Raw genomic sequence first — 17,989 nt, 5'->3', positions numbered from 1 at the left:
TAAATACGACATTACGTCTCCTTGCTTCAATTCGTCTAATGTCACAAACCATGTTAGCACCTCATTTGCAATCCGATCACCAGCGTTGCACGTATCAGCCTAATTAGTTTCGCCGGAAAACCATATTTAGACATTATCTGCCACAGCCAAGGCCACAGCACATACATTTGCACTGAAGCGTACGTTGGTTCGCAAGGTTCGTTGTCGAGTGGCCTTCAAGAAAACCAGCCTAGTATTCGCCGACGAAGGACTCCTCGAACGGTGTCAGTCTGTTGAACAGGACGCGTGACAGTATTTTGTACCACGAATTCAGCAACGTAATCCCTCTGTAATTGACGCACTCCAGTATGTGCATTTTCTTGCAGATTGAACGTATTAGGTTATCCAACCAATCGGTAGGCATTTCTTCGTCCTCCAATATATTTGGAAGTACTCGGTGGATCGATGGTAAAGCTGCTCACTTCCGTTATTGAGAAGTCGACCGGGATCTCGTCCTTCCCAGCACCCTTACAATTCTACTGCTCGCTGACAGCCTTTTCACCTCTTATATTGACAGTGTTTTCACAGATTGACCGTGTTTATCAATATTTAGCTTGTTTCTTGCCACATTTCCGTGTTCGCTGTTTACCAAGTGATGAAAATGCTCCTTTCACCTGGCAGCCACAGTCTTGTTTATTATTATTGTTTTTATCACCGAGACTTTCAGCCCTTGGCTGGTTCGTCTCGAGGACCGCCGTTTTACCAGTCAAGCAAATACCCCTCTCGATCATTGCACATGGCGCTACGGTATTGTGCCGTGCGCATTTGACTGTTGCATAAAATCTCCGCATATCATACCGGTTAATGTTATCTTGAGCTTTCTTCACACGTTCTTCACTCTCTGGCATAGCCGGGATCCGTTTGTTCTACTTTTTCCTTTCAAAATTGGTGAAGAGTCTTCGATAGGCCACCTAACCAGAGTTACGCTACCTACATCGTGCTAGAAGGGCTGCCTCCTCGGTGCTGACACTATACAGCTTTGTCCGTTTGTTCTTTACTTCGGACATGTAGCTCTGGTTCTCAATAGTTGCAAGTTCTTACGGAAATGCTACTATGGTGAGCCGCCATGCACTAAACACCAGAAAATAATACAGTAATTATTCCAATAATTCCTCCGATCATTCCTACATAAATTTCTTCAGAGATTCTACCCGATGTGTCAAGGAATTCCGTCAGAAATATAGCAGAAATTTGATTATTTCTTTATCCAATTTATCTAGAGAATTCTTCAAGACTTTCTGGAGAGTCCAGGATTTTTTTCACAAACTTTTGCAAAAGATTTATCAATAATTTCTACAGAAGTTTCATTAGCAATCACTAGAGAACTATCCCAGATTCTAACGATGGAAACATCAATATCAAAACAGTTATTTCAATCAATGATTTGTAAAGAAGCAAGTCAAATTGATTTATAATATTACGTTATCTATACAACTAGGATTGTATTTCTTATTAAGACTTAACCAGCCGATGAGTGTATCGATAAACCTGATATACGTAATCTAATAGACGATTTATATCCCCTTTTTCCCTTCCAGGCCAAGTGGAACTCGAAAATCTCCCCCTACGCAAGGATGCCCTCCGCTACTTGGGACTCCCGCTGCAGATCATCGGTGGCACGATCGGCAAAGTGAAGCTAACCGTTCCGGTGCGCCAATTCCGGACGGCATCATGGTGCCTCAACATCGACAACGTGAATGTGGTGTGCGGCCCTATCGACCTAAACGAGTGGAACCCCGAAATAGAACAGCAGACCGAGCTTGACTTCAAAATTGCATCGCTGGATCGACTCGAGGCGAAATGGCGAGCGCAACGGGAGACCCCCGTTACCGAGGGCAGCTACTACGCGTCGTCCTACTCCGGGTGGCTCAGTTACGGCACCTCGCTGGTCACAAACATCATCGAGAACCTGCAGCTCAAGGTTAACGGAATACACATCCGCTACGAGGACGGACTGACCATTCCGAATCAAAAGTTTGCCTGCGGAATTAACATCGAAGCCCTGTCGGCCCAGAGCTGCGATTCCAACTGGGTGCCCGGCCAAACGTCGAACTGGGCCCAGCAGCAGGTCTCATTCAAGCTGGTCGAGCTGACCAACTTTGCCATCTACTGGGATCCGCTGGCCGGAAACGAACAGGTCTACATCATCAATCCGATCAGTGCCAAAGCGCAGCTAAAGCGGGATCGCAGCGAAACGCCGTTGCGCACTCGCAGTCGACCCCGGTTGGTGTGCGACCTGATATGGGACGAAATTAAAATTACGCTCAGTGATGTAAGTACGGAATTTGATCTACGAGCTAATGCCATCACTGTGTTATCAGTTTATCGGGGATGGTCTGGTTGATGCAATTGACTTGACGACGATGGTCAAGGTTGATGAAATAATTGCAAGGTTTCGGAAATTAAATTATTTCAAATGACTGATTGCGCTGTTGGAGTTCCGAGTTAAAGAAAATATCGAAGAGATATATTATGTTATACATTTAGTAAATTTTGATAAATAATACACATTTCTCCATGGCTGACAGCAGATGTTTTTTTACTATATTTTGCAAATCTATAGGAGGAAGTCCTCTATGCCCGGACACTTTTTGTTTTTTTTGGTGATATTTCAAAATCTACATTAATTTTGTTTATGCAAAATCTAAAAAAATCAACAATATTTTAAGTAAAAAAAAAAAACATGAGAAAAAATAATCCTGAACCTGGGTTACATTATGTACCAAAAATCGTATGCACTGAAATGTGTCCTCTATACTCGGACACTATGATTAGCACCGTAAAAATTTAAACCAAACCCACAGAAAGGCCATGGCAAGGGGTGCTTCGTATGTCAGCACATGCCTTTTGGGTTCAATCTTTGCATGATGTACAGCGTATGAAGCATATTAGTGTTCCATAAACTTCTTGTTGGTCAGCGCCATATAAGTCATGGTTGCGTAGCGGTTGCTCGTATTCAGGGGAGAATCTTCGGGAATCGACCGCGTTTGTAGTTCCTGATCATTTCTTTGCCAGTTCGGTCTTGAAGTGTGCTCTTAGGTACAGTCAACTCTCCCTTACTCAATACTCCGTATCTCAATATCGAGTGAACTCGAGTGATCAAATGATCTTGAACGAATTTGTTTGGAAGCTCTAAAAGAAACACTCAATGAATTCTTCAAGAACCTTCGGAACAATATCTGAAGAAAGCTTCAGGAGAAAAAATTAAGTGCCTAACCAGATTGTCTGATGAATCCATATGATAACTTTTATCTCCTGATTTTCCCTTTAGTACAGTTCTGCTTTCTTGTATGGTTTCTATTTGATCCCATTTAAGCTCCTGTTTGGTCACTTTTATCGGGCATGAGGTCACTGAAAGTTCCTCTTTTTAAGACACATACAGTTGTGTTCAGAATAATAGTAGTGAAAGCCGATTTTCATACAAAATGCTCAACTTTGGCTTGCTGTAACTTAGTTTCCTTATGAGCAATCGGTATGAAATTTTGACAGTGAACTACAAATATAGGTACTCAATTTCATTTTCACGAGATTTGTAAATTTTCACACTACCGGCTAAAAAGTTAAGCACCAGGTGAAATCGCTCAAAAAACAGTAGTTTTAATAATTTAAATATCTGCTGTATTTTGAGTTTTTGAAGGTTTCTTTATTCATCGTTTCAACCATTTCCACCCAAGCTATAAATGTATAAACAAGCCATTTTTTATAAAATTGTTGCTGAACAAAAATTTACAAAATAAAAACTACTATTATTTTGAGCGATTCCACCTGGTCCTTAACTTTTTAGCCGGTAGTGTGATCAAATTTTGTGATAACGAAATTGAGTGTATTTGTAGTTCACTGCCAAAAATTCATGCTGATTGCTCATAAGGAAACAAAGTTACAGCATGCCAAAGTTAAGTATTTTGTATGAAAATCGGCTTTCACTACTATTATTCTGAACACAACTGTAGTCGCTATCTGAGCCGTTTCAGGTTTAATACCATTTTTAAACATTTTTTGTTTTAGATTCCGCTCGATGATCTTTGAGGTCATACATGTACAGTAGACTGATGCAAATTTTGAAGTTTTTGCTCCCCTATGCTTAAACGATGTCAATTATGATGAAAATCATTCTCCCAAAATTTGAAGTGATTCGGAAGAAATTTGGTTGTGTACACGCTATTTGTAGTTTATATGGAAATTACTATGGAAAAGGCAAACCTTTTGTGTTCAGTCCTCTAACTGCTCGTTATAATACAGTAATACCCCGATATAACGTAACTCGATTTTTATTTTCGTTACGTTATATCGAGGTTACGTTATATCGAAGCAATTTTTTTTCTGTATTTCGTTCATCATGTATTGTTTGGTGAGAAAATGGGTCTTACATTGATATTATTGAACTAGCAGGCATTTTCAGTTTATCTCACATATTTTTTAAAAATATTTTTCCGTATGAAATTTTCTTATGTTTTTCTTTTTGTTTTATTTTTTACTTTTACCTTTTTATTTCATTATTCCCTAATGAAATGTATTCAGGAAAAAACTTAGGAGGAATCCTTGAATACTTGGAGAAACTATACACTAAATTCATACATGAGATCTTTCAGAAATCTTCAAAAATGTTAATGTTGAGCACAGTGTTGCTCAGACTCATTTCCCCGAAAATAACATTTTCCGAACTACGAAGCCACGAACTACTATAACCATGCTCTATCCTCCTAAGATAGAAAAGCAGATGGTTAAGCTTGAGTAATGCACACAAAATCGATCAATTTCGATCTCAGAGAGCCACAATTCAAGTTTCGGTGAAATGAAATGAGTGAGTGAGTGAGTGCAAATCATTTCACCAAAACTTGAATTGCGGCCCACCAAGATCGAAACTGTCGGATCCCATGTGCAACACTCAAGCCCAACCACCTCCCCCTCCATCTCAGGAATACAACGCACAGTTATAACAGTTCATGGCTTCACAATTCGGATTTCGGGGAAATGAGTCTGGTCAACACTGGTTGAGCAATCCATGAACATTTCTAGCAAGCAGTTATGGAATTTCAAGAATTTTGTTATGAGGAACTCGTGGTAAAACTCTTAAAGCAAATCTTTTTGTAATTTCTGGACAGAATTTTAGAATGAATGTCCCAAGAATTCTTTGAAAAATGTTTTTTGTAGAATTCATGAAGAAAACTGTCAAAAACAAGAACTATCTTTGAGTAATTTTTCATGCGAAAGTTTCTAAACGAATACGTTGTTAATTTTCGGTAGTATTTTAGGAGAGATTTCTGGAGGATCTCCGGAGGAGAATGCTCAGTTTTTGGAATCCCTGAATATATTTTTGTAATAAAAAAAATCCATAGAAAAATTTCTAGACTTATCGTCTTCAAGAATTACTTGAAGAACCCAATGAAATCATTGGAATCTTTCTTTAGAAATTCGTGTTGGAATCAATGAAAGATTTCATTTCACATAGAATCCTTGAAGAACCTAAGGTAGTATATAGAATGGTTTCTGCATAAATATTTGTAAAAAGTTCTGCAGAAAATCATAATTAAATTGGTGGAGAAATGCCAAGAACATTGTTCTTCAGGTTTTTGGACGAATACCTGTACGGTTTTTCAAATAATTTGTAGAGCATTCCAAGAATTATAACTGGATTGTTCTTTAAAAAGGTCGCTGGATGAATTCATGAAAAAATGCTGAAATAATTTATAAATTTCTAGACTCCGGAAAAGTATAAGGTATCATATGTGGAATTGTTTGTAGAATGCATAGTTGAATCCACTTTGTATCCTGGAGAAATAACACATGAATATCTGGAGGGTCAACTTGTAGAATTTCTGGAATATCCCTGTCGGAATTATTTTAAGAATAGGTTTTAAGTTTATACATACATGAATACCAGGACAGTTTAAGATAAGCCCATGGAGCAATTATTGTCGGAATATCTGAAGGCATCCTCAGAATCCGTCGAGAAATTTCGATATCGATTTATGACTGTATTCAGTGATAGTAAACGCACAGACAAACAGACGTCACACTCTTACCGTTGTCCACCTGTTTAACGGTCGATTCAAATATATTGTAGGTGCTCAGTCCACCACCGGCAGCGCTCGCATAGTTTTTGTTCGTGTTTGACGTTTACACACTACCGCCATCTGTTGGTCTACCGGCCAAATACATCAATTTTAGCATTGGGCGTACATGCTCTCTCGACTATGATTTTGATCGCTATTTGTTATAAGTGTTACGTCTGTTTGTCTGTGGTTACGTTATATCGAGGTAAAAATTACGTTATATCGAGTTACGTTATAAAGAGGCTACGTTATATCGAGGTTACGTTATATCGAGGTATTACTGTAATCTATGGAAAAGGGTTCATTCAAATATTACGTAACGCAAAATTTGCCAAATTTAGACCCCCTCCCTCCCCCACGTAACAGCTTTTGTATGTAAAATTTTAAATTTTTGTATGGACCGTAACACTATGTAAGACCCCCTCCCTCCCCCTATTGCGTTACGTAATATTTGAACGATCCCAAAGAGAACACACTCATCTTATGTAGAAAGTTCCCAGCTACAACTTTGCCGAAGACCACATTTTGATGGGACGTAAGAATAATTTGTTATTATTGATAACAAAGTCTATATCATGCTGAGATGATCATTCAATTACTTTCAGAGCAACACTGCTTTTTTGCTGTAGAACATAGTAGCCTGAATTACTTTGATCTATTCTTCCCGCCTGGAGCACTACTGTTGCCTGCCGAACAGTTGGTTGAGCATGCTACATGCAAACCAACTTTATGATGATGAATAACAATTTATCCTGACGTCCAACCAAAAAGTGATCTTCGGCAAAGTTGTAGCTGGGAGGATTTCACATTTGAAAAATTTGTTCACTTTTCCATAAAATTCTATGACAAAGAGATAGAGGGCTGAACACAAAAGATTGGCGTTTTCCATAGTAATCTCCATATAAACTTCAAATGGCGTGTGCACAGTCAAATTTCTTCCAAATCATTTCAAACTTTGGGAGGATGCTATTTACCTTAATTTAAATCGTTTGAGCATAGGGGAGCTGAAATTTCAAAATTTGCATCACTCTAATGTACAGTATGGCCCTTAAAAAATGCGAACGTGAATTAAGCTTCAACAAGCGTTATTTTCATTGTTTTTGCGAGTGCATGTAATTTCGAATTACTGTAGTATATTTTGACATAACTTCGCTATCTAGGACAATTTTTGTTATATTTTTCTTACTGTCCTTGATAATACAATAAAGCAAAGAAGTTTAATGGATTTTTCCGCTCAAAGTTAGAAACAGCATCTGATTGTCGTATGCTCTGGTGATAAACTTTAAACCTTATAGGTATTCAATTGATTATTATTTTAAAAAATATCCTAGCATTTTTTGCAAGAAAATAGTCCAAGTTAACCTCAAGAGTCCAAACATCCTTGCACGAGTTCATCGGGAATTCCTTAACAAAAATTATCAGAGATGGCTGTAAGGTTTCTTTTACTAATGGATCGGACTTTATGATTATGATTTTAGGTCTTGTAAAACCACGAAATCCACAATTCCGATTTTTCCAAAACTATATTGATGCAGATGTTTCGTCAAATACAGAAGTTGCAATACCACAGTAAATAATGCAAATATTTTATTATGTGTACAGCATGACGTATGTTTTTTTCTGAAATTATTCAAAATAATACATTTGGTCCAGTCTAATTTAACACCGACCAAATATCACCCGAATTTTCCAGAGAAACCTTCAGAGATCATTACGCGGCTATTTTTACCGATTTTCGAAAATTTCTTCTCAGGTTCCTCAGGACTAGTTTCAGAAATTATCCTAGAGATTTCATTTGGAATACTTTCAGGGACTTTTAAAGGAATATATTCAAAAATTCATCTACTTGTTCTCCTAGCGATATGTCAAAGGATGCTTAGAGGAATTTCTCCAGAATTTGCTTAAGTAAATCCCTTAGAACTTTAATGCTATACTACCTCCAGTAATTTATTCCAGTAAAGACTATCCTAGGGGTTCGTCCAGATATTTTCCACTTTTTTTTCAACCGAATTCTCCAGTTTGTACTCTTGAGGATCTTTCCTGCTTAAATTCTTCAAAGAAAATCCACAAAAATTTATTCTAGAATTCTTGGAGATATTCGTTCAGAGATTGTTTCCAAGAAACTGGAAAGGCGTATTTCCATTCACAGTTACTCGCAATAATAGGATAACGACTGCTTACATCGTTCTAAAATGCTAATAGTTGGCGCCAGCGGCAAAAAGTACAGACAACGATTTCTCGAAAACACAGTTTCTCTCACTGACCGCCGAGCGGCGACACTGATGTTTGCATTCCATTCACTGATTGCGCTACGCTCGATTCTCAAACTTCCAACACAAGCGCATGGAAGAATGGTAGTCAAGAACTGTTAAAACGTATGGAGAATAATGAAAAACGTAAATTACTTGCAATTAAGAAACTGGGTCGAAAAAGTAGTGATTAGAAATCAAGCGTAATGTGAATAGATAACTTTTTGTGTTTGGTTCATAATCCATGGTGCTTTCTTTGCTTCAGGATTTCGTTTTAATTACCACTGAAAAGAGCCATCTATTGTCTTTCCAGTTTTGAATATCGCCCTATTGTTCCGAAAATTCCTCGAGGGATTATTGGATAACATCTTTTTAAAAATTTCCAAGAATTCCTCAATAAATTCGACCTTTTAAGCTCTTCTACATTTCTTTCTTATCAGTTAACACTACAGCAATTTTTCCAGGAAATCTTCCGACCATTCCTATACAAATTTTCCTAGGGGATACCGTCCAATATTTTTCGAGGATTTTCTTCAGAAAATCTTGAGGGACATTATTGAGAAATTCGATTGATTGTTTTTTTTCAATCATCTTTGCTATTCGAAATCTTCTAAAACTTCTCTAAGAGGGTGATTTTAGAATTTACCCGTATGTTTTATCAGAGCTTACTCTAAAATTTTCTTTAGAAATACCTCCCCATTTTTTTATTTCTTTCATTTCTAAAAAAAATCTTTGCATTTCCTGTAAATATCCCTGGAAAAATTCCTGGGAGAATACCTGGACAAATCTTTAAAGCCTTAATTGAAAAATATAAAATATAATTAGTGGATCAATTGCTTAAGAAATCTTAGGAGGATTCTATGGATTAATTCCTGAAAGTATCCTTTGAGAAATTCCTAGTGGAAGTCTTCTTCTTCTTCTTCTTCTTCTTCTTCTTCTTCTTCTGCTTCTTCTTCTTCTTCTTGGCATTAACTTCCTCACTGGGACAGAGCCTGCTTCTCAGCTTGGTGTTCTTATGAGCACTTCCACAGTTATTAACTGAGAGCTTTCCTTGCCAAAGTTGCCATTTTCGCATTCGTATATCGTGTGGCAGGTACGATTATACTCTATGCTCAGGGAAGTCAAGGAAATTTCCTTTACGAAAAAATCCTGGACCGACCGGGAATCGAACCCAGACACCTTCAGGCTTTGCTTTGTACCCGCGGACTCTAACCACATGGCTAAGGAAGGCCTTAAAGAAATCTCAAAAGACAATTTTACAAAAAAAAAAAACAAAAACTAAGAAATTAATGGAGGCATCTCTGGAAAAGTTCCGGATTGCATTTTGAAGGAAAAAAAACGGTAATTTCGATAGATACCCTAGGTATATCGGTGCAAGAATCTCTGAATAAACTCCTGGAGGACTTAGAACTTTTTTTGAAAAATGTTCAAAAGAACTGGACAAAACTGCTAATGTAATCTCTTAGGTAATTTCTGTGTTATCCTTGGAAAAATCTAAACTGTTAGATATCTCTAATAATCATCGGGATCAAAATCTTAGCTTGTCCCAGGATTTCTCGAATTTTCAATAAAAATGCAAGTACAAATTCAACTATACAATGTTTTTTTCAATGAAATAAAAAGGTAATGTAACTTTCTAAAATAATATATTAATTATAACAAATCACATTTGGCTTGGTATACAAATTATGTCACGCCCCCCCTCCTTGTCACGTTTTTTGTATGAGACCTGCAAAAATAGTGTAAGGCTTATCACGTTATGCTTGACCCACTCTCCTCTTCGGAGCGTGACATAATTTGCGTATAACCCCTTTCATATATGACTTCCTTATTCTGATGAAGTAACTTAACAAAAATCGAAACTTAGCTTAGCTAATTACTAGTTTGCTAGAATTTTTTTTTCAAATTCTCTATAGCACTTGTGAATGGTAGCAGGGTTAAAAAGTCATCAGAGCTTTAGAACCAAAGAAACGATTGAAGATCATTGGAGGTATTGTAGAATATCATGCTAAAATTAATTACTGATGATTATTGACTTAAATGTAGGTGTACTTTAATTTTTTTTCTCAGCTTAGGTCTATGAAAACAGGTAATGTTGAGAAGAAAAGCATTCGAATTTTGCAACTACACAAACATGTTTTTTTCTTGGTAAATTGATCTTTTCATGAAAACGATTACTCGTTGATTCTCTTTTTCATGATACTTTTTTTATTTTTTGAAATAAAATCAATCAATAGTGAGGAAAAATGTTATTGTTTTCATTGAAATTTAGTGGTTTTCATCAAATACTAAATAGTACATTTCGAGAATCCCGGGTAACGGGAAATCCCGAAATTTGTCAAATCCCGGGATTTTTGCATACAGTAATACAAACAGTATTAAAGTATCAAAGTACCGTAATTCAGCGCACCAGGGCCCCCAATTTCGCGCATTTTGGATCATTTCTAATATATTGAAAATGATTGGTAATTGGGTCCTTAAATGTTTGATAAAATCTTGTTTAACGAAAGAGCTTGTTACTTCAACTACTTTAGCAATTTTTCCCGCTCAAATAACGGCTATGTCATGTTTAAACATTAATTTTAAAATTGGGTTCATAAATGAACCTTGACACTTGAGATCATGTTTGACGTTCGCTTAGTCGACAAAAACACCACAGGGATTCTAGTTTTAACACTGGGGTTGTTCCTATCTGACAATTCGGAAGGGACACGGAAAACAAAATTCACCCAAAATTTGAGTTTAAGCCAAGGAGTGTGACAAAATCTAAAAAAACATAAAAAAATGTTTTTCGGACTTAAACCAACGGAAAACATTGGAAAATTGAGTAAACATGTGTTTTTGGCCTAAACTTAAGCGTTTGGTACTAAAATCGGGACAGGGCTTTGGGACCCTATTATAATTTTAAGTACAATTGTGATGTATTACTATCATATACAGCTAGTGATAAAAAATAGTTTTAGAATTTTCATAAATTTTGGCATGTTTTGACTAAATGAGCGGAATTAGGTGATGCGCTGAATTATGGTACTTTACGGTACTTGTCCTCAAGTACCAAGTAGTTCCGAAAAAAAGTTTCAAAAGTATTCTTAGAAAACGATTTGTTGTCTTGATTCCTGTGGGGTATCTTTTCGGTTTCATATTAATTCCTGTTTGGTTTCTTTAGAGTTCATATTTTCAAGACACTCAGTCGCTACCAGTAGCTGTCATGCGAGTGGTAATACTTGTTGTAATGTACCGTAGAATTGAAAAAAAAAAACTCTTTAAAATATCCTCAATGTAATCTAGTCAGATTCTATGAAGAATCCTTATGAAAATCCTATCTCCTGATTTCTCTTTAGTTTTGTTTCGTTTTCTTTATTCCTGTTTGATTTCAGACACTCAGTCACTACCAGCCCTGCGTGATGTTATGTTTTTGTATTCTCTGTCCCATTCAAGTGTTCTTCGTATCACTGCTTTCAAATTTCGATTAGTATAAGCGTTTTCGTCGAATATTTTTAAGAGCATTCATTCACTTTTCAACTAGTGACACGAAACCTTCACGGAATGCGTCGAATTCCAGGATTTATGTTTCTGAAGACTACTTCCTTCAAACGCCTCTGCTGGAATGCTACGTTCGTTTCCTTTTTATAAAGTTCCACATTATGCCTGGTCTGTTACCTAGTAGCATTAAAACCCGCACTGGAAATTAGTGGATATTTAATGTCATCATGGTTTGACCTTAGAATTGTTTGAAGAACTTTATACCGTAATGCTACCATATTTCGCGCATGCTTCTAATTTCACTCAGTCCCATTTTATCCATACTTGTTGCTACATATTAGACTATATGATAGCAATAAATTTTCATAATAATTCTTGTCATGCGATGATTGAACCTTATAAATGTATATGATAGAATGATATCACAGGTAAACAGACGTCACACTCTCATCATAGTCCATCGACTACCATTTTAACGGTGGATTCAAATATATAGTAGGTAGTTAATCGACTACCAGCAGCGCTCGCGTCGTTCTTGTTCGTGTTTGACGTTTATACACTACCGCCATCTGTTGGTCTGTCGGCCAAACACACTAATTTTAGCATTGGGCGTATATGTCCTCGTGACTGTGGTTTTGATCGAGATTTGTTCTAAGTGTTACGTCTGTTTGTCTGATATGTAACCATGACTGAAGTAGAATTATTCAAAATATCGTTTTGTCTCCAATTCCGAACAGACTCATATTCCGAACACTCGGTTTTGTATCGCGAGATGGTTGGAATGTTTCACTGACATATGTCGTCAATTTACGAGGAAATGAAGCCAATTGCAATTCATTTTTAACGTCCTCAAATCTGTTTTAAACCTTGGTAGTATGATTTTCTAGTTCGAGACCAGTAAAACTAGCTCAGATAAAATAATTTGTGAAATAATTTATTTGAATACGATTTATTCGTGCTGTTCGGAAGTTGAATCAAGGTGTTCGGAATATGAAACAGAGTGAAAACAGTGTTCAGCATTTGAATCAAAATGTTGTTTCATACTTTTCCGTAAAAACAATACTTAACAAGTTAAAATAAACAATTTTATCAGCACACCCAAAAGCTAACAGCTAGACTTTGCGAAGAAATTTAAATTTTTACAAATATCAGCTAATATTTGCCTATTAGATGCATTTAAAGTCATTTGAAGGCCTGTGCCTAACTCCTCTTATATCTTCTTACCTTTTAGATTCAATACAACCAAATGATGCAATGCGCTCGTGGTCTGGACGACATCACGCGGTATCGTCGCTTCAAGCTGCACCGACCGAGCAGCACCGTACACGAAGATCCCAAAGCATGGTGGCGATACGCCGTTCGCTGCCACGGACTTCTCCGACACTCGCAAAGCGATCCGTTTGTGATAGCCAAAGAAAATTTACGATATATTAACGTGTACAGTAGGGTGGTGGCGAATCCCAACGAGATGCTCACCAGTGACAATAAGAGCTTCAAAGATCGAATCGAGCGGGAACGGGACTTCGATGAACTCAAACTGCTGAGGGACGTCTGCATGATGCGGATGCCATCATTGGACAAATCAGCACAGATGAATCAGGGCAAAAACATGCTGGTCCATTTCTTCCCCCAGTGGTGGGGATGGTATAACAATAATAACGGTAATGCGGAGGAATCACCTCCCACGCCGGAACAGAATGGTGATCCTTTGGAACAAAACTGGGGCCCAGAGGAGGATCTCAGTCCAGTCAGCAGTTTTGAGGATGAAATTCTCAATGCGCTCTCAGATTCGGTGGACACCAATTCGCTGCTGAAACGGGATGCCGTTTTCGGTCGATTCAACTTTGTGTTAAGACAGGGCACTATGGACTTCTGCAGTGCCCTGGAGATGTCTCCAAAGCTACAGTTTCAGTTTCAAAACCTCAAACTAGATGTAGAAACACGTCCACGAAGTGGATCACACTATGTTAGTTTATCTTTAGGGTCTATTTTTATCAAAGATCGAATCACACCAAATTCACAGTTCCCGGACCTGGTCAAACCACAAGCGAAAGATGACTTGCAAGTCAGTGCCAAAGCTGGTCCGGTGAAATCTAGAAGTCAATCGTTACAGCAATCCCCCATGGAACCAATTTTTGAAGTGCAATACGAACGCAAACCTCTCTCTCATGATACCGACTATCGGCTGCTAGTGAAATCGCAATCGCTGGACATTGTCTATAATATTGATGCCGTGAAATGGCTCGTAGACTTCCTAACCAAACCGCATCAGCAGTACGACACCAGGAGAAAACTGGAAAGTATGAAGAATAAAACCAAGATGGAGTTGATGCGAAACATGAAAAACATTCTGGAAGGACATCTGAACACCAGAAAAACGTGGACATTAGAATTTGACATTTTTGCTCCTCAGATCATATTCGTAGATAACTTTGCCGACCGGCAGAACAGCACCATCGTGGTCGTTGATTTCGGTCGACTGCAGCTGACGAATGGCAATAGGCCCTTCCCCACAGCGCTGGTGCGAAAGTCCGGCAACAATGATAGCTCCCCGGAAATCGTAATCGACAACGACGACGAAGATGCATTTATGACACCATGCTCGACTCCACCTGGATCAGAAGCCAGCACAACTCACTCTCCAACGCTTCAGTCGGCATTATCGGAATTACCCGAACTCAACATCACCAACGCCGACGCCCTCGACGAACACTCGCTCTACCAAAAACTGTACGATCGTTATCACATTCACTTAACGGATTTGCAGGTCCTTGTCTGCCGGGGGAAAGAGAGGTGGAACTTTGCCAGTACCAAAGGCACATCCACCTTGCACGTTTTGGATCGCTTCAGCATAGCTCTTCAGGTAGAACGACGTGTCGTCCATACAAGCGATCCCCAGTATCCCAGTCTTACGCTATCGGGAACGCTCCCAAAACTTAACGTCCATATCAACGAATACAAAGTATCTACCCTTCTGATGCTCAGCAATAACCTCACCAAAGCGGGTCAAATCTGGACCGGAGACGTTTCGGACGTCCAAGACCTGCCACCAACCGATCTTCAGACTGCAACTGACGAAGAAAGCATCACCGATACTAGCTCGGCGTATCGGAAGGAATCCGCCAACATAATCGTGTTCCAATTCACGATCGACCAAATGTCGCTGGAGGTGCAATCCAGGGGAAGAAGCATAGCCGAGCTGCAGGTTTCCGGCGTGAAGGCCGGCTACAGCAAGCGACCCGAGGACGTAACTTTGACACTGTCCGTGCATGGCCTATTGCTGGCCGATGCCATGCAGTCGTTTGGACCGGATTTCGAGCTGCTCATTGCCAGCCATCGGCATGTTGGGTAAGTCTACAGATTATCATTGATAATTTAGCACTGATGGAACGCTGAACTATTTCTTTCAGAATGGACAGTTTATCAGGAAGCCTTCGGCAGAGTGAGCCCTGTTCTCCCTGTTCGCCGGGATCGCCGGATCCAAACATGGAGTACAGGCGGCCTACGAGTCCACTGACGATTTCTAAAGCTCTCAGCAATCTGCAGAAAGGTATGTTGTATTCGGCTTTGAAGTTGTTTGCTTGTTTATGTAAGTTTTGTTCGATGGTTTTGATTTGCATTTCTCTAAAAATACGGCATTTTTACACATTAACAATAATTAACTTATTTTAATTGAATAATTGTAGTACTTTTCCTTGAAAAACAACTACAAGTTGGGTATAGAACTACTTGGAGTCTCACACAGAAGGATGCACTCATATAAAGCGCATATTGTTAGAGTAGCTCAAAAACCCCAAAAACCGAAGAGTATCAAATGTGTAAATTATAGGATCTGTTTATTACTTCATGCAAAAGATCTCAGAATTGTCTCTAAAGGGCGAATACGAAATTAATGCGACACCGAAAATGCCATACCAATTTTCTTGTAATGTTTTAATGTTTAGAATCAAACCAAATTTCCAGGGACGTTTTATACATAAAAAAAAAAGTTAATCGATGGAGCCTTGAGTGTAAAATTGAAGGCATTTTCGCTTGATGCCCTCTTCTTCTTAAATTTGTCGTCTACATCGAACTTGCTCTTGCCGGTGAAAAACTCCAACCCCGTAATTTGCTTAAAATCGGCTTTTATATACGTTTTGTCGTCCATCACACAGCAGCCATATTTTGTCAGCATCTTCTCGTAGAGCATCCGTGCTCGAGTTCTAGCCGTCGATTGTTGCCGCTCATCGCGGTTTGGGAAGTTCTGTACCTTATATGTATGTAGTCCAGCTCTCTTCTTTGCATTCTGGACATAGCTCTGCGACATGCCGATCTTTTTAGCCAAATCACGGCTTGAGACGTTGGGATTTGCTATAAACATCCGCTTCACCTTTCCCTCCGTCTTTTTGTTCTCCGGTCCCGGTGATCCAACGTCAACCGCTCCTGGAACCGCTTCAACACTCTGGAGACGGTTGAATGGTGAACGCTCAACATTTTTCCCAACTGCCGGTGTGACAGGTCAGGAAATTCCAGGTGTTTGGAAAGAATTTGTTCTCTCGACTCGCGTTGGTTCACTTCCATTTAAGTTGAATCGAAAAACACGACTTCGAGTTGGACAGCATGTAAACAATACACTTCAATGAGAAAGTGTGCAAAATATGGTTGATTTTCACCCAATGGTAGAAAAGTTATGCCCTGTTGAATGTGTCGAATAAATTTCGCCCTTTATACTTACACTCAGGCAAATGGACTCATTGGTCACAAGAACTCAGGTTAAAATCATAGATTTGCCTTATGAAACTAAAATTGAAAAACCTGAAAAAGTTTTCGCGGCAACCTGAAATTGAACCAAGAACCTTGCGCGATCGAGAGGGCCTGTATAGGGGTGTGTGTATCACGTGCCTAACGATGTCTTGATGTGGAGTGATGCTAAAACGATACATAAAGCGTTCGTTTTACAATAATCAGTTCATCTTGCATAAGGAAAAACCTATCGATTTCAATGGTCCAGTTCGCAGCGTGTAAGGAGCACATTATCAGAACAATTCAAATCTCAAATTGATCTTTATCATGATATCATACACGCAGCAAACTGGACTATCGAATTTCATACATTTTGCCTTATGAAAGGTGTAACGATTACTGCAATATGAACGCTTTATGTAAGGTACCGTGGGGCAAGTGGGTAATGGATTTCGCATAGTTGGGATTCTTCAAATTCTAGAGGCTTTAAATTAAAACAAATGAGGACGTGTATATTTTTTAGCTTGACTCCCACCAAATATAAGCAGTATGCTGAAATTGATGTTTATGTAAAATTGAAGAAAAAGTTTTTGAAAAACGTCTCCTTACTTTTCACTTGTTCCACAAATGGGGTAAGTGAAAAGTTTATCGTTTTGAACAATACATTCAAAAACTAACAGTAATATTCACGATTTCTATCGCCTTTAACATTTGTTAAGGCGTGCCAATTAACAATAACATAAGTAACATATAAAAAAAAGAACATTTTATTCTTGTTACTTGAATTTTCTTCTGTTCAGTTAGGTATATCCGTTGAAATGATTCGACAACATTATAACTGAAACATTTCCAATGTTATTTCGTTATTTGTTTTAATTCGGATATGACGTCGGATAATTCTTCATGAGAAATCAAACGGAATTCTCAATTAAGTATTTAGAAACTTTTTATGTGGATACACCTATACCCCATTTTTTATGGTTTGATCTAGCTTTACATAGACATTGCACGATATTGCCGTGCGTTCTCTTATATTGGAACTTTTCAATCAACGTCTTCCTTTTAATCGGCTGTCCGAAGTAAACATATTAATATCCTAATATTTGGCAACCTTTTTTTAGAGAAATTGCATGATTTGGCAATGATAATAGCTTTTAACGTTTTGAGTATAGTGTTTCTTAAATTATTTTCACGTTCTGTTGTTCTATGATAATTGCGAACCTTGTATACTTATAGCTACCTAAAGAGAAGACACAAATTCAATCTCTAATGATAAACTTTTCACTTGCCCCATGTGAAAAATGACGGCGTTTTTAGTTATTTTTTTGTCTATGTTTAATTAATTCTAAAACTTTTTTCATTACGTATCAAAACTGTCAGAGGGGACAACTTAGAAGTGGTACAGAAAATTATTTTCCGCAACTTTTTTCCGCTGAAAATATT

The 17,989-nt window shown here is 38.2% G+C and overlaps 1 protein-coding gene across 1 annotated transcript in view; it reads left to right on the top strand.

Annotated features, from left to right (window-relative positions):
• LOC5569342 (vacuolar protein sorting-associated protein 13D) overlaps positions 1-17,989 on the top strand; it is a 108,794-nt gene that overhangs the window by 32,920 nt on the left and 57,885 nt on the right. The window contains 3 exon segments of the mRNA XM_021845922.1: positions 1,578-2,311; positions 13,056-15,172; positions 15,235-15,374. Coding sequence (XP_021701614.1) covers positions 1,578-2,311; positions 13,056-15,172; positions 15,235-15,374 — 2,991 coding nt within the window.

Source organism: Aedes aegypti, chromosome 2 (assembly GCF_002204515.2).
Source record: "Aedes aegypti strain LVP_AGWG chromosome 2, AaegL5.0 Primary Assembly, whole genome shotgun sequence".
NCBI lineage: Eukaryota > Metazoa > Arthropoda > Insecta > Diptera > Culicidae > Aedes > Aedes aegypti.
The sequence above is the reverse complement of the archived record's forward strand: the minus strand, read 5'-3'. Positions and strand labels throughout refer to the sequence as shown.